Here is a 23,222-nt window from a genome sequence, read left to right on the forward strand (position 1 = left end):
CGGAGTTAAAGACTTCAGGACGAACATCACGCGGGGCATCCTCCACGTCGCAGTTACCACTTCGGAATTTTGAAAACCACTTTTGCGCAATCCTTACACTCACTCCGTTTATTTCTGCAGCAGCAGTTGTTGCATTTTTACCACTTTTATAAAAAAAATACACAATATGCCTCTTATACGCGTTCGAAGATTCCATTTTATTTTTTATTCTGCGATTAAAGTCACTTGTTGAATGTACAATATATCATAGAAAATATAAATAGTTCCGTTATATTCCGCGAACAATTTTTTGTATGCAAAAATCGTACAAAAGTGAAATTATGGGTAAAATACGCACGAACTTATGGACTGACCTGCTAGTTTTGTATTATTGTTACGGCAGGGGTGGCTCTCTTATCAAATGATTTAAAGAGAGGGTGGAAAAAAACGGAAGATACTTTCGACGTATTGCCTCAGGATAGAATCGGACGTTGAGTGTAGTGCTCAAACTGCTTCCCGACGAAATATATAACGGTAGTACTAGGCTGACAAGGACTGAATTAGGCTTTCAATGTTTTCTCTTAAAAAAACAGAAATCAATTAAGAAATAGAAGTAATTAGCATTTTTTGCTTCATTTCATAGACAATAATGTAGCTGTATTCGTCCAAAATATAATTCTATAACAACTTCGGGTTCGAAATTATAAAAATTGGCTAATTTCATGGATTTCAGTTAAAATCAATATTTCTATGTGAGAATGAGTTCGGAAATTACCCAAAAAATAAGTGAAGTGATGAGCAACACTAAGTAAGTGAATTGTATAGAAATTTTAAATGCTTTAAAATTAAAAATTCAAAAAACCCAAAAAATCAGACAATGGAAGTTCTGTCAGGCCAATTCAGTTCAAAAATTTTAAATTTAATATGGGACCAAAGAGTTCGATTAAGAGTTAATAGCGATTGCAATAAATATTAACAAAACTTGCTTTCAATGGTGTCCAAAATCATCTACAAAAAACGTTAAAGCCAACAATATCGTCAATTTGTTTGGCCATAAAAATAAAGTAAATAAAATTTTTACTGTTATGCGCGAGTTACTTATAAAAACAGTGCGTTAAAAATGCACACCCTTTCTTTAGATATATTTCTTGCATTTATAGGTTTACTACCTTCTACCTTTTATGGTATATACATATACATATAAGTACTTGTATATACGTAAATATGTATTGTAACTCTGTACTGCCTGCATTGAATTGCCATAGACAATGTGGCACAATATCTGATTCGATGGCAGTTGGAACAATGCAACTTTGCTTTTTTTCGTTTTTGTTTTTTATACGAATGCAAATAAAATGTTTAAAATCTGTAAAGTTGATCTGCAACATATGCACTTGCCACTGCCACTCAACTACTCAACCACTTGCACTATATTTTTTATTACGTTTCCCTATCACCCCAATCGTTATGATTTCCTTTCATTTTTGGCTCCAAGCCGATGGCACGTCGTAAAATAAATACATCGAGTGAGACAAAGAAATAAATTTCCAATTCATATCACTTCACTTTTACAGTTTCATTTGTATATATGCTTGTGAGTGTGTTGCCTGTGTATGCGTTTTACCGTCGCTGTGCAATCAAGCATTAATGCGTATGTACATTTCCTCGTCGTCCTTGTCGTCGTGAATGGCCGCCCGTGCGTATACGTTACGTATTGTTCAACCTACTGCTGCCTTAATTTTACTATTTCCCTATCTTCTGCTTCCTCACGCATACTCTGCTGCTGTCTCCATGCCATCGCTGAACCACTTATAATTGGGACAATGTGTTTTATATGCATAATTTATTTTATTTGGATATCAACGTGTTGAAGGTTTTTTGTTGGTTTGTTTTCTTGCAACTTATTGCCTGCAACGCTGAGCAAGCAAGTCTTTCACCTCTTTCTCTTCCATGGGCGGCCACTACGTTAAGTAACTGGGCGTGTTTACTAAATAGCCTACCCGGAGGCGTAGTGTGACCTTTATATGGCTTACTGCCACTGCTGCTACAGCTGCTGCTTTCTACGGGCTATGGGCAATATTAAAATGCCATTAATGCGACTGTAAGACGAATATTCAATCACTTGAAATTCTATTTATAAGTGAGTAAGCCATATTGCAAAAAAAAAACAATAACGAAAAAAATATATAGCAAAAAATAACAATAAGAAAATTTGTTGTCGTAGTAAAGGGTTCAAATGTGTCTTATGGCCGCAGGCGTGCTGAAAAGCATAAAAATTGCATTAGCAGTAGTAGGGTTGCATACATTTTCCATACATTAGGGTATTTTTCTAAGAAAAAGTGCTGGCTTTTCCATTAGGATTATAAAACCTAATGCATTTCTAGATGATACATCTTAAATAATAAATCTATTTATTCTACTGCCGTAGGCGAATGGAATGGTGCATTACTACCTTTCGGAGGTGAGTGGGTTTATCTAAAAGTGGTCGCCCCTCGGCAGACAATGGCCAACCTCCAAATGTATTTCTGCCATGAAAAATCTCCTCATAAAAAACCATTTGCTATTCGGAGTCGGCTTAAAACTGTAGGTCTCTCCATTTGTGGAATAACATCAAGACGCACACCACAAATATGCGGATGAGCTCGAGCAAACACCTAACAGAAGTGTACGCGCCAATTATCTATTAATTCGAAGTTCATACGTTTCAGTTATAATGAATTAAAGAAATCAGAATTTAGTGACAGAAAGCCCACTTTTCTTATTGCTTCTTCTTGCTTGCAAGTACAAAGTGAAAGTTATGAAGCAAACACTGACACCGTCTTTAGGAGGCTGGTGAATAATTCCATCCACTGAACTCTCGTCATCACTTTCCATTCCGCGCGAATTCGAATCTACTGAGGTAATGCTGTGGTGCTCAATAATGTCGTCATCAGTGCCTAAGTCTGCTACACAAACTTCATTATTCAACTCAAATTGGTTCAGAAGAGTAGCACTCTAAGCAATTTTATTAACCTTTAGCCAATGCCCGTAATCAGCATGCATCATTTCCTTATCTTCATCAAACTTACTAACAAAATTATAGGTATGCCATTTTCTTCACTCCAATGGCTGTGAAAATCTACACAAATTGCTTTGCCATGAAATATGCGGGAAGCTTCATATAAATCTCACAGCAAAGTGATACTCGTACTCGGTTCACGGCGTGAAAATATCGCGCAACATGCCAGCAACATTATTTGTTGTTCATTGTTACTATTTAAAAACACTCGCCTTTAATAGCATATATGGCAGCACAAATATTCAAAAATAAATATTTCAACTATTTAATTGACGTAAGCCCCAGCTTCTCATTAAGAAATTTATTTATGACTAATGGAAATTGAATTTGATGACCACATGCTCCGGACTTGACGAAAAGTTATTATTTCGAATGATGTAAATGGCGCATTTATTGTCGCAATACAATGTTGTGGCTTCATAGGCCCTAGGAATGAGTTCCGCTCGTAAACGCCTTAACCACATAATCTTCTGCATTGCACCTACAACTCGGCTTCTATAGAAGATAGTGTCGTGGTGCGTTGTTGCTGTATTGACCACGACGTTGCTACACCTTGCACTGTGAAGACGTGGCCAGAATACGAACGCCTCTTATCACCGTATGCTGCCCAATCGGAGTCACAGTACTCAACAAGACCTTCACTGCTCTTCGCGTATACTATGCCTCTGCTGGTAGTACTCCTAAGGTACCTCATGAGGCGTTTAACGGCGAACCAATTACTTTGACCAGGATTTTGCTAAAATCGGCTCAATAAACTAATAGCATAACTTATGTCTGGACGGGTATGTTGGGCAGCGTATAGCAAGTAACCAATTACTTCCATGTACAGAAGCTTCTCCATTTCCTTTGCTGTTTTATCGGAATTGGAAATGGATTGCAATCTGCCATCCCGAAGCGCTTCAGTATAATGCCAATGCTCTCAGACTGATCGATTGTGATAAATAACCTTCATCTCGATAAATACGCATGCCCAAGACTGACAAGGCCATACCCATGCCTTTCATTCTGAATCTCGAGAATCCTGACTTTTGTTTTCCGCTATACGCCTTAGGGCTTTTTGTACGAACCTGCTACGATACTGATGCTTCATATTTCGAATGACACCTTAGTCAAGTGCTTTTCAATTTGAAGGTCTTATTCGGTGGAAACAACATTAACTCAATGGATTTCAGTTCATTTTGAACGGGTTTTTGGTGTGGCGGACAATTATCGATGACCTTTTGCTTTTCATATTGAGACGGCTTTTCCAGTTCCGAAACCTATTCTTCAAAAAATTGCTAGGGACTTGCTTTATAATACCTAATACAACGAATGTATCAAGGTTTGTTAATTCTTCCAATCAAATGAATCTTAGGCTTTCTGAACCATTCATATTTGCTGCTACCACTAATGTAACTCGCTACTTACTCCTTTTGCCATCAAGAAATATTTCGTTCTACAAAGCTAATGATTCAACGGGTAAACATTCAAAGAACAAAGCTGTTTCATTCGGAAAATATCGCATTCGTTGTACTTTTCTAGTAAATTCGACAAAGTTGTAGTTTCCCATTTCTTACAGTCCTCGCAATTGTCCGTCTTTGAGCAGTCAATATAACTATGGTGACCACTATCATCTGATATGACTCTAGACTACCAATCCCTTCTGTCGGGTATTCGTGTTTTATAGATTTTGTTCAGATCTATCTTGGGAACCAGATAGTCTGCTTTTGATGTGCCTCACCGTCTCTCACCACACGAAAGCTTCATAAGTTAAAATGGGTCTGATGATCTTATTGTAGGCCCAGTGGTTTATATACCCTATTTTTAGCCAAATGTTCTCTTACAGATAGAGAAGGCATTACAAGCTTTCTTTATCCTTTCTTCGGTGTCCCTTTTCCAAAAACGCTTTGAGCCCATAATTATGCGAAAGTACTTGGCCTCGTTCAATAGGGTTAGTGTAACTCAATATATAGACGGTAACTGAAAACTCGATGTCTTATATTTTCAAGTAAACATAACTAGTTGTCTCTTGGCTGAGTTAACCATTCTACCGTTTGAGGTCACCCCCATAGGGACTTCCCTTAGCGTTGATTGCATGATCCCGCTGATAGTCGAGAGAAACTTCCCTGTCATCAGGATGACTAAGTCGTCCACATAAGCAACTATCTTTTAATCCTTTTCTTGTAATAAGCAATTCATTTAAGACTAGGTTACGTATACATACATAAGTATTTCCCTCAATAATTCGAGTTAGAGAAGCCGAAATTTGAAGTTATGAAGACTTTCAAGCTAGAGAAGTTCGAGTTATGGAATTAAATTTAAGTCAATAGTGCTTTCGAAATGCTATTGCCATTCGATTTAACGCGAGTTGTAGAGAATTTGAGTTAAAGAAGTTTGAGTTATGGAAGTTCGACTGGACCTTAAAAAATTGAGTTTTATATATATATATATATTAAAAAATATTTTTCCGTAAAAATTCATCACAGATGATGACAGACTTTATGCTTCAAAGATCTGCATATACTTTGTTTAAATGCTATCAACGAATTAAAAATAATAGAATTGGTGGAAGTACTTTCAAATCGGTCCAGCTCACAAGAATCTTCAAAGTTTTCCGAAATATTTTGGTGAAAGCCTTAGACTATAATAAATTTTATAATTCCGATGGAAAACAATATCGTTGTTTTTTTTAAATGTAAAGTAGAGGAATGCACCCTAGTATACGTATGCACGCACATACTCAATTTAGCTATAAGTAGTTGTTGGTCGCAGGAAGCGTGCGAAAAGTTAATGCGTGTGAACACATTAAGCGAAAAACGATGATTTGCCTCATCGGATATACAGCACACGTAGATTGTGCTCATAAAAATGCACAAACACACATACTCACAGACATCAGCAATTTACTTTTAATAACTTACACTGCCACCCACCGTGTTTTAGTTCTCCTTTTTCAATAAACTATTTATTTATTCAACTCACTTTATTTTGTTTGCTTGTCTTGCATTAAACGGCCAATTGGTATTTAAGCCCATTTCAATTAAATTTTCACGCATATTAACTCTCCAGTTTGTACTTGTTGGTTTTTCGGAATCCAAGCAAATTTGATTTTTATTCACTTGTTACTGGTAACTAAATTTTTTATATGAAGGTTTTTTTTAGCGAGAGTAGTTTTTGGTGATTGTATTATTTGTAAGCATTGTTGCAAAGTATATTTCAATGGCTTAAGAAAAAACAAAAATAATAAAAATAAAATAAAATGCGAGCTCAAAATTTTAGCAAAGATTTTGATAACTGGTTAATCCTACTTATTTGGGGCCTTCTAAGCTCCATGGCTCCAGTTTTCGAGACAACGGCATTTGAAAAATTCCCTTAGCGCTGCAAGTTCAAATCGATCTGAACTTGATGATTTTTAAAAAAAGCTGAAGTTATATTAAAAAAAAAAGCTAAACAGCTACGTGCAAAATTTTAATAGAGTAAGAGCGGATAGCCGAATAGGTGGGTGCGTGACTTCCATTCGGGAGTCCGGTAGGCTCGAATCTCTGGCATGAAACAGCAAATTACTAAAAGAATTATTCGCCCCTAGAGGCGGCTTAAAACTATAGGTCTCTCCATTTGTGGAACAACATCAAGACGCACATCAAAAATAGGCAGAGGAACTTGCGCAACAAAAGTGTACGCGCCAATTATTTATTTATTTTTTTAGGATGAGGTAATTAAAAAATTTAACATTTTAGCAAACTTCAACGATGTGATTAAAACAGAAATTATTTCAACGATTTAGTGCTATGTAGAGTAATTATATGACTACCAAACAAAAGAAAACATTTTCCGAAAGTGAAAAAAAGTTTGCTTGGACACAAAGAAGAATACGTATAAAAATGCGCTCTAAAATTAAATTAAATTTCCAAGAGTAATTAAAAAAACAAACTAAAATAAAAAATGTGTACTAAGTTGCTCAATTAGTTTTGTGGTTCCATAAAAGAGGACGTTGCTGTTGGCCAAATTTTTTTTTTGTTATATTGGTTGGTATGGGAAATTTCATTTCAAACTGTCAAGTCATTCTTTATTTACAAAGCGTTTAGTATCGACGTGTCACAGTATTTTCCACAATGCAAAAAATCAAGTATCGTCCAGTGATTGAATTTTTTTTTTGTATCGTTTAAAAATAAAAGAAAACTTATGAACGAATGTTTAAGGTGTATAAAGACTTTTTGCCATCAATTATATTAGAATAGTAGAAATATGGGTTGCGGAATTTAAGCGTGCTCGTACAACTCTCGAAGACGATCCACGTTAAGGACGTTCAAAAATAGCCACAACAACAAACCAGAAATCGTAGAGTAAAATACAGGATATATTATAGGCAAATTGGCAAGTGACTGAAAGAGATTTAGTACGAGCCCTGGGCATCTCATTGGGCCGTATAGGCAATATTTTGACTGAAGTATTGGACTTTAGAAAGCTGTGTGCACAGTGGAACAATAAGACATTCAAATGCGACTTTCTGAGTAACATTTTTAGCGTTTTCGAAACGATAATGTGGATTTTGTGCCTCAATTCATAACTATCGATGAAACTTGGATCTATCCTCATGGTTCTAAATCAAAACAAGAGGCTAAAGAGTGACGTGAACCTGGTTCATCGGCTCCGAAAGGAGTTCGTGTCCACGAATCGGCCAAGAAGGTGTTAGTAATATTAGTTTTTTGGAATGCGAAAGGAATTTCATTTGGGGATTACTTGCAAACTAGTAGGGTAATAAATTCTGAATATTATTGTAACTTTTTAGACCAGCTGAAGGAAAAAATTTCGTGAAAAAATTCTCACTAAAAAAATTCGTTTTCATGAGGAAAATGCACTATGTCACAAGAGAATTTTAACAGTGGCTAAAATTCATGAATTAAAGTTCGAACTGTTGGAGTAACTACTATATTTACCAGATTTGGCCCCTGGCAAATTCCATTTGTTTCCAGACCTAAAAATATGCGTGCGTGGAAAGCATTTTTCACCAAATGAGGAAGTCCTAATAGCTGCGGAAATGTATTTTGCAGCCCTTCTAGATTCTCACTTCAGCGATGGAACTCATAAATTGGAAACGCGTTGGAATAAGTGTATTGATGTCCATAGAGACTATACTAAGTAATAAAGTTTATTTTAAGCAATAAATTAGAGTTCTTCTTATTGAACTGCAAGACTTTTTGAACTAGCTAGTAATGAATACTCACAGAGCTTTATCAAGTAGGCCAGATAGGAAACACCCGTCGAGAATAAAGAGGTGGTGCTCTTGATATTAAATTGAAAAGTTCGCCTGAATAGTAAAATTTGTAAATAATGTAGCTTTAGCTGCTTAAAATGAAACCATCTCTTCTGGGAGATTGCTTATATAGGCTAACCTCCAAATTTCAAATAATAATAACATGCTTTTCAAGTTCCAGTTATTTTCTAAATTCAAATCAAACACATATAATATTTTGTTTAAGTATTCATCATATATCGGAATTCAGCCGTAGATGATACTAGTGAAATACTTACCACGCCCGCAACGTTAGCTTCTGCGTTAAAAAAGGTGTCCAACTACCAGAAAGTAAGGGTGCACAAATATTTAGAAGTCAACTGAGTTTCTGGAGGATCTAGACAATCCATCACACTTTTTTGGTTTTTTTATACAGAAGCTTCTGAAATCATTCGCGCCAAACCTATAGCCGCCTTCGAACGGAAGATGGTATTTCATGAGGAGGGTTTCTTCATAGTAGAAATATACTCGTAGGTTTGCCATTGTCTGCCCAGGGCGACCGCTTTTAGAAGAACTTCTTTCTATCAATTGGAGTTTCATGCCAGAGATTCGAGTCTGCGCACTTCCTAACGGTATTCACTCACCAGTAGATGAAACAGGAAATTTGATAATAAAAGAGCGGCATTAAAATACTTAGAAAATAAGTTGAGTACAATAGAAGGATCTTAGCATCAATGCACTGCTACTTTACCAAATATAACCCTCGATTCGATACAATGATAATAATATTGTTACTGCTGCGTTGGAACAAACCCGCGAGGAACCTATCGGACTCTTCTTTGTGATAAGCAAATAAAGTATAGTAATCAACCTCCATGTAATGTAACTTATTATTACTTTTAAATACTATTAATATTGGGTTGGGGAAAAATAAATGTATTCGTGATCGAAATTTGACGCTTTATTTAACGTACTTAGAATTATCCGTTTGAAGTCAAATATGCCCCGTTTTGTTCGCAAACTTTTTGCCATTTAGGAGGCAACTTCATTATCCCCCCTTTATAAAACCCCCCCTCCTGATTTGCAAAAAACTCAGACAACCAGTTTTCGCAAGCCTCTTTTGAGGCCAACTTGGTATCACCAAGGGCGTTGCACATGGACCGGAAGAGATGATAGTCACTTGGTGCCAGGTCCGAACTATATGTTGGGTGCGATAGGACATCCCATCCGAGCTCCCGTAGCTTCTGGCGGGTCATCAAAGATGTGTGAGGACGAACGTTGTCCTGGTGGAACACAACACCATTCCTATTGACCAATTCTGGCCGCTTCTGGTCAATCGCCTGCTTCAAACGGTCAAGTTGCTCATAGTAGAGGACCGAATTAAGGGTCTGGCCATAGTTGAGCAGCTCATAGTGGATAATTCCCTTCCAATCCCACCAAACACACAGCAAAACCTTCCTGGCGGTCAATTCGGGCTAGCCGATGGTTTGGGCCGGCTCGCCGCTTCTCGACCACGATCTTTTTCGCTTGGCGTTATCGTACGTGATCCATTTTTCATCGCCAGTAACCATCCGCTTCAAAAATGGGCCAAGTTCGTTCCGTTTTAGCAGAGAATCGCAAGCGGTGATTCGGTCCAAGAGATTTTTTTGCGTCAACACGAGTGGCACCCAAACATCCAGCTTTTTTTGGAATCCAATCTTCTGCAAATGGTTCCAAACGGTTTTGTGGTCTACACCTAGTTCTTGACTAATCGAGCGAATGCTCACATGCCGGTCTCTTTGGATAATTTCAACGATTTTATCAGTCTCTACGACGATTGGCCTACCAGTACCGGGTGCATCTTCGACATCTACTACACCAGAACGAAATCGATCGAACCAACGCTGTGCTGTGCGAATCGTTACAGTATCAGGCCCATAAACTTCACAAATTTTCTCCGCCGCCTTCGTTGAATTTTTACCTCTAAGGTAGTAAAAACGTAAAATATGAGAATTTCTTGCTTGGTGGACTCCATCTTTGACGCGCTATAACTTAAGACTGAAACATACGATCACAACACTGTCAAAGAGACACTTGTAGTACAGATTGTCGTCTTCAAATCGCCGTTTAGTGTGACCCGATGCAATAAGTACAACGCAAGATATGTTTAAATGTCGCGCTCAATTGACAAAATACGACATTACTTTTTCCCCAACCCAGTATTATGTGATCTCCTGCGCTTGGCCGCAAGCCTTTAATTGGAGGCTTCTAATGAATTTGAGTACCTCCTCGGCTTATTTGCTTCATATCAGCAATCGATTTAGAGTCGAATCACCCAGTTGAATGAGTTTTCGCTTTGTGAGTGCTGAACATTCGCTGAGAATATGTTCGAAAGTTTTATCATACAATTCGCCCAAGCGGCACTCGCTCGTCGCATGAATTCTTTGCCTTTTCAATATCGGAAAACTCCCGTTATGTGAGCTTTGGTGAGCCCATAAAATATTCTGGTCTATGGCACATTTAAATAACGCCTAATTTTGCCGAGCAGTCCGGCCACCACTCGTTGCCATCATACCCTTCATGTTGTGGTATCCAGTCTAGTAAAACGGTGGTGCACCCAGGGTACTGAGAACATTTCTCAGAGAGTTTAAATGTTATAATATTATGTGACCTTGCTGTGCTCACAAGCTGCCCGGCTGTCTAATAAAATGTTCTCCTACAAATTTGTATGCCATGGATCTCCGCTTGAAAGGTTTTGGAATAACTGCTCATGGGCTTCGATCTTTTAAAGCTTGGGCCAAATATACCAGCACCAATTCTGCTATTCGCAGGTTTCGACATATCTGTGTACAGGATTTTCAAGTTGGATTCGGTGTATGGACTACCTCTCTGATAAAATGTAGATGCGCTGCCTCTTCGTAGAAAGACTTCGAACTTACTGTCAGTGGATCTTTTAAAGTTCGACTCTTAATTCTAAAGCACCATCACCAGTCCTACAAGCTGCAAGTTTCGACACATCTCTGTATCAGATTTTCGAGTTTGATTTGGACAACCTTTCTGATAAAATGTAGATGCGCTGCTTCTTCGAAGACATTCTGCGCAACAGATTCCTATACCATGGATCGCTATTTGAAAGTCTGTGGATAAATCGCCCATAAGAATCGGTTTAAAGTTCGACTTTAATGCACCAGCATCAGTTTTACCATCCGCCAGTTTCGACACATCTGTGTACTAGATTACCGAGTTAGATTCGATGTAAGGACTTTGTGTCTCACAGAGCACCTGCTATAAAATAGATATCTTAAAATGTCTAGAGACTTTAGCACAGGAGTTAATGAACCAAGCATACGGGACTATGAAATATTCGGTCCTTTGGGTAGAAATATGAAGTCTTCGTTTTCCTGAGAAAGCTTCCTTCTCTATCAGGGTAAGGAAGGACATTTTTCTGGAAGTGAGCATAAATTGCTACAAGGTTTTTAATTTTGGCAAATCGTCTGTAAAATTTATGCGGAACAGAAAAGAACAAAGAATGTGAAAAAAGTGTGTTTACTTTTTAAAACTTGTACCTTTCTGAAATATATAGTGATTATTACCTCTTTTCACTCTTCTATAAATTTTCTTAATGTAACTGCTTTTGCTCTTGAATTTTTACATGCAACAGAAGCTCCCGAATGGCTTTAATTATGCGCTTCGAAGAATTTCTACATTTGCCCAATTTTTTCTATCGTTGTGTTGGCCTTGTACTGTGGGGTCCAAGTGGCGGTCTGTGGCAACGTTTATTCTTTCATTTTTCTGTACACAATCTATTTTTAACTTTCCTCGCCGAACTATACTTCATCGTGGTATCATTCAAAACTGATCTCATCGAAGCCACCATGAGCCTTTCCTATGCCTCTTATGTCGCTGTTGCTTTAGTGAAGTACTATTACATGCTACGCAGAAAGAAGAATATGATCATATTTTTACAACGCCTAGAAGTCATTTTCCCACGCACAAAATTACAGCAAGAAAGTTTACGTCTGAGCCATTATCTGCAATTGAGCAAATTCGTGACGAAAAGTTACACAGCCATGTATATGGTACTCATATCGATATACAATCTCTACGCGATTGGGACTCGTTTGATCTATACGAATTGGTTGCACGTGAATGTTATTGATCCAACCTTGCCCTATAGTGCCTCCTATCCGTGGAATTGGCACGATCATTGGAGCTACTATGTTTTGTATGTGTCACAAGGTTTGGCTGGCTGGCATGCGACTTGCACACAGATGGCGCTCGACTTATTGCTCTGCACATCGGCTACGCAATTGATAATGCATTACGATTACATTTCACTTAGCTTGGAGAAGCATAAGTCGAAATACGCCGAGGTATATGCACTGGATGTACCGCAGAGAGTTCGCGTGGTTATGGAGCTGAAAGCATTTCATGAGGATATGCAGTATATTTCGGGTATCGTGGCTTATCATGCGGAATTGTTGAGGTAAGTAGATAAGGCAGTGTGCCCTATTTGGTATAATTTGTTTTTTCTCTTTTATACCCCAGCTTGTCACAGCTCTTGAACGAATTGTTTGGCGTGCCCCTGCTTGTCAATTTGTTTACCTCATCGGCGCTTATTTGTTTCCTCGGCTTTCAGTTGTCAGTTACCCGACAACTTGACTTGCTCATCAAGATTGCACTCTTCTTTTTCGGCTCCATATTACAGGTCTATCTAATCTGTCATTTTGGGCAGTTGCTAACTGATTCGGTGAGTTTTACATTAAAAGTTTGTAACTTGGATTAATGTGGTTTTTGTAGGAGAATAAACTAAATTTTCATACAAAAATTTATTAGATTAAATAAGAAACGTCCATATTGTCCAAATTTTTCAATAAATTCTAGTGCTATAGTTATTTAATTCAGTTTTGGTCTTTCAAGGCACTGCTATTTGAAAATTTATAATAATATTTTTCAGAGCACAAATGTGGTAAATGCTGTATACTTTCACGACTGGATTCATGCTGATATTCGCTACCAAAAAATGCTTATATTGATAGCTAAGCGCGCACAGAGACCAGCCATTTTAAATGCAACAAATTTTATAAGCGTTTCGCGTGGCACCATGACCGATGTGAGTTAAAGTGAAATAATTTATTCTGTGTACGAGAAGAGATACAAAATTGCGTAGAATGCTGAGGTGGAAGTGGGGTGGGATGTTTTATTTTACTTAGTATTGCTTTGCGTCTGAAAATAACTACAAATATAAAGTTTCAGTCACATTGGGGGAAAAACCTTTGAGATATCGGCGGATAAACAGGTCGCTTGAGAAGACAACTTCAACTATGAAAAATGTTGCGCTACGCGCCTTGATTAGATCTCTCAGCGAGCAAAGAAAAATATTATAGATAATTATATATTCCGTTTAAAAATTCTACAAGGTGGCGCAAAATTAATCACCCTATCGGGTGTTTATATTGTAATGTAATATTCATAATACACTTGTGAACTAGATAACCCTAGTATACAAACACACAAGCAATGGAGCGCATAAAGGTGATATTAAAGATTTCCATCATTCCAAAGAATTTTTTTTATTCAGTAAAAAAACAAAAATTGGATGCTTAATTTGGTGCCACCCTCAAGTCATCTAAATTTTTCCTATTATTGAGTATTAGATGTGCGAACAAATTTTGCGCCACCTTGTGGATACACCTTTTTCCTTTTATTCTTCTTGATTGGCGCGATAAACGCTTAAGTGACTCCGGCCGAGTTTAAAAAAAGCGTCTGTCATTTCTTTCTCGTGCAATTGTACTGCACCTGGGTTCCCTTTTTAATTTTCGTTAAATCTATCCCACCTCCGAAGAAATGTGAGTAGATCTTGTGGTGCCAAGGAGCCAAGGTGGTCGCTTCTTAACTCATTAGTACCAAAAACCTTTAGCCTGATTCGAGCGAAGGCAGGGCAGACGCACAGAAAGTGATGCCCCGTTTCATCCTCTTCTCAACGTGCACTGTCTGAGATGCTTAATTTTTCCATGCGATTCGCCCATAGAAAGTGGCCCGTCGTCAGTCTAACAAGCTCCAACAGGCCCTTCTGCATAATCACAGGAGGATATGCGACAGTCGATCGGACATGACAGGTAACATCAGTGTTATCTCTCTGCAGCCTCTCTCAGCCTGCCAAGCTCGCTTATGGGTTAGAGCAACCCGTTTGTTAACCATAGCTTTGATGGCTGCAGAAGGGAGGGGCAGAACGGGCTCCGGACCAAAGAAATTGGCCTTTTTACTTACAAAATCGATTTTTTCATTTAAATTACATTTATGTATAAAAATGTATTTCATTCTATAATAAAAACCATGTTAAATTTCAAAATTGATAAAATATTCATAAAACTTCGACAAATTGTCATAAAAATTTTAAAATTCTTAATAAAAAGTTGGAATACAATTTCGGGTATGAAGTTTTATAGCTCATTAAATTTTGTTTTAAGAAGATGAAAGTTTCAAGTAGCTCAAAAATCGAGGTGATTTTTGTCAATTTTTTTTTTGCTAATGGTGTTGGGTGTTTTCTTTTATATATAAAAAACAGTTCGTGCTATCATTTTCAAACTTACACTTTGTTATATTAAAATTCAACGAGCTATAAACCCATCATTTTGATTGAAAATTTTTAAATCTATTTGAAAACAATTTTGATTGAAAATTTTGGAATTTATTTGAAAACAATTTTTATTTAAAGTTTTCAAATTTGTTTGAAGAACATTTTGATTAAAAATTTTGAAATTTATTTGAAGAAGATTTCGATTGAAAATTTTGAAATTTATTTGAAGAAAATTTTGATTTAAAATTTTGAAATTTATTTGAAGAAAATTTTAATTCAAAATTTTCAAATTTATTTGAAGACGATTTCGCGGATTTTCATAAATTTTGTAAAAAGTTTGAAACATCGATCAATATGTTCTTTTTTATTAATCCAACTGTATTTTGATTAAAAAAAACTTAAAAAAAAAAATAATCAGGGATGATACATATTTTAGAAGATATTTTTCAGAACAACCATAGAAATAGCTATACAAGAGTGAGCTAAAATAAAAAAACGGCATTAGCTTTGTTCTAAGAACTTTAACTCTAAGTTTATTCATTCAAAATAGTCTACTCTAGTCTTGATACACTATTTTTCACGATCTAAAAGCTTTCTTTTTTGCACATGCCCAGCTCTAGCCAGAAGCAGAAACCGATTTTTAAAATCCTACTTCTTAACGAATATAGATAATGTATACACTTTAGGTATCAACAACCTTTTACGCTTTGTCAAAAGCTCAGGATGGTTCAATATGGAGAGGCAAATGTAGCCCAGCCCCCACGGCTCCCAACGGACCCATTTCGTGGCCTAAGTGGCATCGTTGTCTCTATGTGCGATGCGGCTGCCAAACCTAACCTAACCTAAGCTATTGGAGATGAAATTGTACGAAGATTGGAGCAGGAGTAGCATATAAAAGTGAAGCAATGCCTAAAGCGTTTAATGTGCCATAATCGGCTAGAAGAGCTATGGATGCAGTTTTTTTGGTATTCAAAAGCGAAACGTTTTTGATAATAGAAAAGGTTTCAATATTAAAGCGTTGAAAAAAGATTTTATTTTACGGTGGAAATAGATTTATTAAACTATAGACAAGACATATTAACCGAAAAATTATGAAACAGTTTTTTTTTTAATTTTTGTTAGGTTATTTTGAAATGTCACAAAATCGTAGACAATTTTTTGCGTTTTATTATTGCTTAAGATGTTTGATGGACTAAAATAAAATTAAATGGTTAATTTGCAAATAAAATGGAATCAAAACTGCAATACCATAATGGGCTCATATGCGTAAAGGGTTAAAAATAAACCTAAGGATGCCATTAATGACAAAGAATGGAGAAAATGGGCAAGGTGTGCTCCCTTATACATATCTATTTATAATTGGCGCGTACACTTCTGTTAGGTGTTTGGCCGAGCTCCTCCTCCTATTTGTGGTGTGCGTCTTGATGTTGTTCCACAAATGGAGGGACCAACAGTTTCAAGCTGACTCCGAACGGCAGATATTTTTATGAGGAGCTTTTTCTTGGCAGAAATACAATCGGAGGTTTGCCATTGCCTGCCGAGGGGCGACCGCTATTAGAAAAATGTTTTTCTTAATTTTGGTGTTTCACCGAGATTCGAACCGACATTTTCTCTGTGAATTCCGAATAGTTGTCACGCACCAACCCATTCGGCTACGGCACACACATAAACATTCTTTCTTTAGTGAAGATTTTGCCTCTATACCATTTTTATTTACTTTCAAAAATAAAAAAAAGCTTCTATAAAAAAATGTGCTGCTGATGATGAAATAAAGTCAGTTTTTTGGCTCATAAAGGCCAGGAAAAAAAAAAGTTTTTATTATCATATAAAAAGTGAAATTTATGAAGGCTTGTCACTATGAATCCAATTATGTGTTACTCTATGTGCGGCACGTATGTAGAGCCTTTGCCTTAAATATATATACATAATTTATTTTGCTCTAAGTCAACGGACGCAACGAGCCCATTGTGACAGGCCTATTAGGTTCAAGCGAGAATAAACCGAATAAGAAAGGATATTTTCATATTTAAGTAATTCACAAACCTTCTGCTTCATTCCGCGCAATTTTCGCCCTCTCCTCGTATAATTGTATATGGTTAGTACTTATATATCCTCAACCTATAATTCATATTTATTTCTCTTCAGATAATGCAGTTATCTTATAGAATCTTCGCACTCATACGAACTATGTACAACGAATGAAATGGGCACGAGATTGATAAAGCAACATGCTCGTATAAATATATATTCCTATATACCTAATATATGTAGATATACCCTATGATCAAAAAGTACCGGGGATGTTTAATTTAAACGAACCGCGCACGTGGGAATCGGCCCATATTTTTTTCTTATGTTGGCAGTACTGTAAGACACACATCTGTCACTTTTTAGCGCCATCGGACCATTTGAGAGATGCTGTACGTTGCAAACGGCCGGAAATGTGAACAAACAATTCTTGGATTTTACATGATTATAACGCGCCCTCGCACGGAGCCCAAATTGTCCTGGATTATTTGACGAAACACCAAGTAAATGCCATCGTGCAAGCACCGTATTCACCTGAGAAGAGATTTAAGTCGATAGAGGAGACCAAAGGGAATGCGACGAAGGAGCTGAAGGCCATCCCTTCGCCGGCCTACCAGGGGTGCATGGAGGTCTGGGTTAAACGTTGACATATGTGTGTTGCTTCAGACGGGTCATATTTTGAAAGAGATAAAATAGATTTGCCTGAAATTTAACTTTGTTTTATTGAAATATTCTCGGTACTTTCAGATCATAGGGTACGTAGATTTTAGTTGAATAAAAAATAAAAATAAATAAAAAAAAACTCTAGTGCACACACATATGAATTTTATTAAATAATAAAGCGCTCCTCACCACAAATATTGTACTTACTTGACAGTCGTAAAGAGTGGCTAAAATGGCTATCAATCTGGGTATCCTTGAGTATGAGTGTGTTTTTATATTTGAAATTATAGTTTTCGACGAGACGAGATTCTAGTATGAGATAAATTTAATGATAGTTTTCCAGCACCATTTCCTTGACTTTGACGACGTTTTCATCCGTTGAAGACGTTGACGAGTGGCCAGATCGGAGCAAACCTTCCACGACTTCTCGGCCCTATGCAAAAGCCTTATACCACTCGTGTTTTTGATAACGCACCCTCATCATAGGCTTTCTGCAACATTTGCAACGATTCGGCACACGAAATCCCATTCAAAACACACAATTAAAGACAAATTCTTTGTCCAATATTTTTATCCACAGTTGATTGCCAAAAAAAGCTAATTGACAGATTTGTGGCATATGTGTAATATGTGTATATGACACTGGTAATTATCCGTAGTACTCGCTCAAATCAACATTTATTAGTCTTCAAAAAAAGAATCATGCGAAACAATGCAGCGAATGTAGAAGTATAAGTCTTATGAGCCATTCGTTAAACATATTTCTGAAAGTGAATTGCTAACCGGCGCCAATTGGACAAGTGAAGCCAAGTCCTTCTCCACCTGATCTTTCCAACGCAAAGGAGGCCTTCCTCTTTCTCTGCTACCACCAGCTGGTACCGCATCGAATACGTTCAGAGCCGGAGCATTTGTATCCATTCGGACGACATGACCAAGCCAACGTAGCCGCTAAAACCAATCAATATTTTTTCAAACTTTTTTTTTTTATTTTGAAGATTGAACATTGTTATTTATGAATGAAAAATAATATCCTTCAAATGACTGCCACGACTGGCTTTACAGTAGGCCATTCGATCAACCCAATTTTTAAGGACATTTTCGATTGTTTGGGCTCCAATTTCGTGAATGGCGACTTCGATTTCGTGTTTTAAAGCATCAATCGTCTCTGGATGGATCGCATAGCATTTGTCCTTAACGGCTCCCCACAAAAAATAGTCAAACGGGCCTAAATCACAGCTCCGAGGCGGCCAATTGCTATCGGAATTTCGGCTGATTATTTGGTTTTCAAAAACGTTAGCCAAAAGTTCGAGTGTAACTTTGGCAGTGTGACAAGTTGCACCGTCCTGTTGAAACCAAGTGTCGTCCATGTCATCCCCTTCAATTTTTGGAAACAAAAACTCGTTGATAACGCTCGCCATTTACTGTAACCGCGTCTTCTCGGCCCAATGATGCCGCCAGACCAAAAACCGCACCAAACAGTGTCTCGTTGTGGATGCATTTGCTTCTCCTCTACAGTCACGTGTGGATTTTCTGAGCCCCAAATCCGACAATTTTGCTTATTTACGTAGCCACCGATGTGAAAATCAGAAAAGAAGAAGAAGACTCACCACTTTGGAAATAGGTTTTCAATATTTCCCAATTTCGTTTAAGCGTATAGCGTCCCATTTCGTAAATGTCAAACCTTTAAGTAAATTGTGAACACCTTTGACATGTCATTTGTGTTACCGTTCTCAAAAAAATAGGTGGTTCAGAAATCAAATGCTATATGGCCCACCCCGTACATAAATATTTATTTGTTCTACCTTAGGCTCTGAAAAAATATAGTCCGTGAACGAATCCAGAATTACGTCGGGGTGAGTTTTATTTCCATATTTTTTATAAATATCTTATTTTATATTTACCAAGTAATGAATTGGAGTGAAGCGAATCCCGTAAGCAATTTCGTAAAAATTTCGGGAGCCCGAGTTGATAAAGTTTGGTTTGAATATTTCTACAAGTAATTCTTAAATTATTCACAAATATTAATTTATCATACGTTAGGCTTTGAAAAGATTTTGTCCCGTGTAGTCGGGAGTCTGTCCGGATTAAAGAGAATTGCAGCTCGTAAAAAAGTTTGCAAGTCTGTGCTAGTATAGGCTTATTTAATTATTAATATTTTGAATTCCCAAATATTACTCACAAAAAAAAAAAATACACTGCTGTTTACATTTCGAGATACTGTTTAGTGACATTCTGCCTTTTTGATAACTTTGATAGGAAGGAACCTTCTTTTTTAAAAAGAGTAACAGCACCATAAGATGAAGGACAATGCATGAAAATATGGCAATTAGCGCAAATAACATAAAATGCAAAAAAAGTAAAAAAAAAAAATTCTTAAAAATAGCATTTTTTTGTACTTCTAGATTTACTAAATAAATGAACACATAAATAGCTTCGCTTACAGAAAAAAATATTTGTCATTTCGCCTGCAAATCAAAATACCATAAGCATTCATAATAATTTAAAAAAAAATAGATTTTAATACAATATAATATACAAAATGATTTCCACCCCTTGTAGCAACACTTTCTTGACCAACTGTGCGAGTATATGCAACGTAATTATTAATATTAGCAAGTGAATTTCGCCTGGGTAAAACAAAGGCGCATACATTGGAGCTATTGAATGAAGGACACAAGCATATGCGCACACCGCACACACACAGGCGCATATACGTATGTAAATATTAATCTCATTATAAGTCTGTCGAGTTTGCCTTTGTGTGTGATGATCGCATAATTATATGTTATTAGCCTGACCTAATGAATGTTTACATCAAATATTGTTGCAAGCATTTATTAAAATAAATGTGGCATGCAACATGCCAACGTGGCATGCTGCTGATAATAAACACTGTAATATGTATAATAAGCTTTGTGTATTAAAGTTATAATTTTCGACTGAATTTTAAATGACCAAACGCAAGTCAAAATACACATATTCCGGCACACACACACACACACATATATATGCATGTGACATACATTGTTGTATCAAATATGATTTATAAAGGCTGATAAAGCTATTTTGTACATAGTAGTCGTGTTGCATACCTCAAGGCGTTAGTTAATTGTATGGAATACTTTGATTGAATCAATTCATCTTGCGGCTTATAGAAAATTGTTTTATTAGAAGGTATTTCAAAAGGCAAAAGCCCAAACTAATGAAGCACATTTTAAGCAACGAAGAAATGTTACAAATCAATTTGCGAAGTCTAGGCTAAGAAAATAAAGAAAGATGAAATTATACTTAAAAGAGGGATTATATTGAAATGCAATGAAGTAAATAATAAATTCAGGTGTTGCTTAAAATAACATGTGTGGCGTGCATTTCCAAATTGTTCCCCAAATGGAGAGACGTACACTTTTAAGTCTACTGCGAACGAAATTTTTTTCATGGCAGAAATACACTCGGAGGTTGCCATTGCCTGCTCAGGAGCGACCGCTAAGAGAAAAAACTTTTTCATTTTGGTGTTTCAGTGTTGCTTAATCTCATGAAAAATGCAAATAAAAATAATCCCTGAGAAGAAAAAATTAATAAATAATAATGCCGATAATCCTTCAAAACTCTCGATGTGATTTGAGTACACCAAAGTGGCAATCTTGCAAAACCTTTGCACTTGAGAAGTGAGTCCATAAAATATAAAAGTTTCATTTGCTATTTTATGTGTGTAACTGATTTAAATTAGAGGTGAGAATCCATAAAAGCGCTACGAAATGCTTCGAGTTCCAAGGGTTGAGGAGTGACAGGAAATTGTGATACCAGTTCATATCGGTTAGGTTAGGTTATGGTGGCAGTCGGTCTGTACCACCAGACCTTACCTTACAGGCCCATTGTGCGACACGGAAACCTCATTTATTTTTCTTAGTGAAGCCATTTTGTGGTTCTGCTTGTAGAAGCGCAGGATTGGTCCCATCCCCACGCTAGACAATTCCGTAAGAGAGTTGAAAAAACATTTACCTAGAAAATCTGCTCTGATTTTAGCAAAGTCTGAACAATTGCAAAGGAAGTGCTCAACTGTTTCTTCCTCTTCCTCACCTTTAAAAGAGCCAATTAAAAGAGCCTTTAACTTAGCTAGGAAAATTACTTTTATTCAATTCAAAGTAAAAAATGTATGCAAATAATACAAAATTAAGAATCAATGGCTTTTTTCAACGCAGCGAGGCTGATAAATCTTTTTGTTCGTACCATTTCTTCCAAAATAACTCAAAGAGAATAATCCATCCGATTCGCATCTGGTGAATTTGAGAGCCATTGGGTTATGAACGTTGTTTTTTAGCCATTCTTGGTTCACTCGAGCTTTGTGAGACGGTGTCGAGTCCTGTTAAACCGTCCATGGTCTGTCACCGAACTGCTTGTCTATTGGCTTCAAAGCAACCTCCAGAATACTTTCCTGATAATATTTCGAATTTACTTTGCCACCAGGCTCCACAAAAACAATTGGAGAGCGCCCATCTGTGGTTACAGTGGCCCAAACCATTACCTGTGGCGTATGCTGCCTCTTACTTAATTTACTTTAAGGTGCTCCAATTCACGAACAATCGCCAGCGGTCTGAAGTTGGTTACACTTCTAGTGCCGGACCCTGTACAATATTCATGGGAGAACAATCCTAGTCTCAAGGAATGCCTGCCAAAAAGTCATGACCGGTTACACAAGCCACGACCTTCGAGATATCCTCTCTGGAAAGACCAAACATAATCTTTGCCGGTTTCTTATTTATTTGCGAACAAAATAGCTTAGCTGTTACGCATGTGCCTTCATCTCTCCATGAACTATTGGCCTCCGGGATAATGCTGTTTTTGATTATTAGCTTGCTCGTGGCCATAGGCATCTCCATGGTACTTCCATCATTAAACAATTGAAGAGTAGTACCTTTCCTGGCTAACTCATCGGCTTTACATTTTTCCTCAATACTTCTGTACCTGGGAACCAAAATAAGGCTGACCTTGCATATGACACTATCTGCACTTAAAGCTGCCCGGCATTCGTGTGTAATTTTTGATCTTAGTATAGCTGCATTCTGTGATTTATAGTCTGTTACGGCGTGCGTAATTATCGTCTAGCTTGGAACCACCTGTATAGAAAATTAATTCCTCTCTTCTCTATGGCTTTGGTGTCTGCCACACTCTTCTGGACGATATGATTCAAGATGATGGGTCTGTTGAAGTTGAGTCTAGAAATAGAAGCGTCTATTTCTTGTTTGTGACTATTCAAAGTATGCAAAATAGTTGCGTGGTCCAACCACCGGTCTTTCCATAGCGGCATACTTTTTAGTCTACGCACCGAGGCTGTGGCCACGTATTTTCCTACAAAATTTAGTGCAGACAAATGGACTTGCACTTCCCGTGCCTTGGTTGGGGTAGTTCTTAAAGCACAAAAAAACTGTTCTTTGGACCTTACTCATGATTTTAGCGTAACTCGCCTTTTGAGCATATGGCCAGTTTATATAAAACAGAAGGGAAGTAAAAGAATGGGTTTGGCGATGGATGGATTTGTGTTTACCTACTATTCAGTTGGAGCGAACTTCGACATCAACGGTGAACATGAGGCAGTAACTGATAATACTTTTTTTCTAGGGTTTTCCTCACCTAATATCTCGTTTCCTTCTTTTGCACTTAAGTTTCTCCCTTTTGAGAGGTATTCAGTCTGCAGCCAGCGTCAGCACCATTCCCACATGCAGCGA

General features: G+C 37.2%; 1 protein-coding gene across 1 annotated transcript; it reads left to right on the plus strand.

The window, feature by feature from the left end:
• The first annotated feature begins 6,084 nt into the window (after positions 1 to 6,084).
• Positions 6,085 to 17,010, plus strand: LOC129235950 (odorant receptor 85c-like). Its single transcript, XM_054870046.1, has 5 exons — positions 6,085 to 6,144; positions 11,890 to 12,714; positions 12,777 to 12,978; positions 13,186 to 13,341; positions 16,954 to 17,010. Exons 2-5 carry the CDS (start codon positions 11,900 to 11,902, stop codon positions 17,008 to 17,010), a joined length of 1,230 nt encoding a protein of 409 aa, XP_054726021.1. The 5' UTR covers positions 6,085 to 6,144; positions 11,890 to 11,899.
• Positions 17,011 to 23,222: the final 6,212 nt, after the last annotated feature.

The sequence above is a fragment of the Anastrepha obliqua genome, chromosome 1 (genome assembly GCF_027943255.1).
Source record: "Anastrepha obliqua isolate idAnaObli1 chromosome 1, idAnaObli1_1.0, whole genome shotgun sequence".
In the NCBI taxonomy this organism is placed as follows: Eukaryota; Metazoa; Arthropoda; class Insecta; order Diptera; family Tephritidae; genus Anastrepha; species Anastrepha obliqua.

Bases quoted from the DNA above. Each gene is read 5' to 3' on its own strand.
- LOC129235950 (XM_054870046.1), top strand. From the start codon at position 11,900: ATGGCTTTAATTATGCGCTTCGAAGAATTTCTACATTTGCCCAATTTT. The intron at 12,979-13,185 runs GTGAGTTTTACA...AATATTTTTCAG, and splicing joins GGCAGTTGCTAACTGATTCG to AGCACAAATGTGGTAAATGC. The intron at 13,342-16,953 runs GTGAGTTAAAGT...ATTTCTCTTCAG, and splicing joins CGCGTGGCACCATGACCGAT to ATAATGCAGTTATCTTATAG.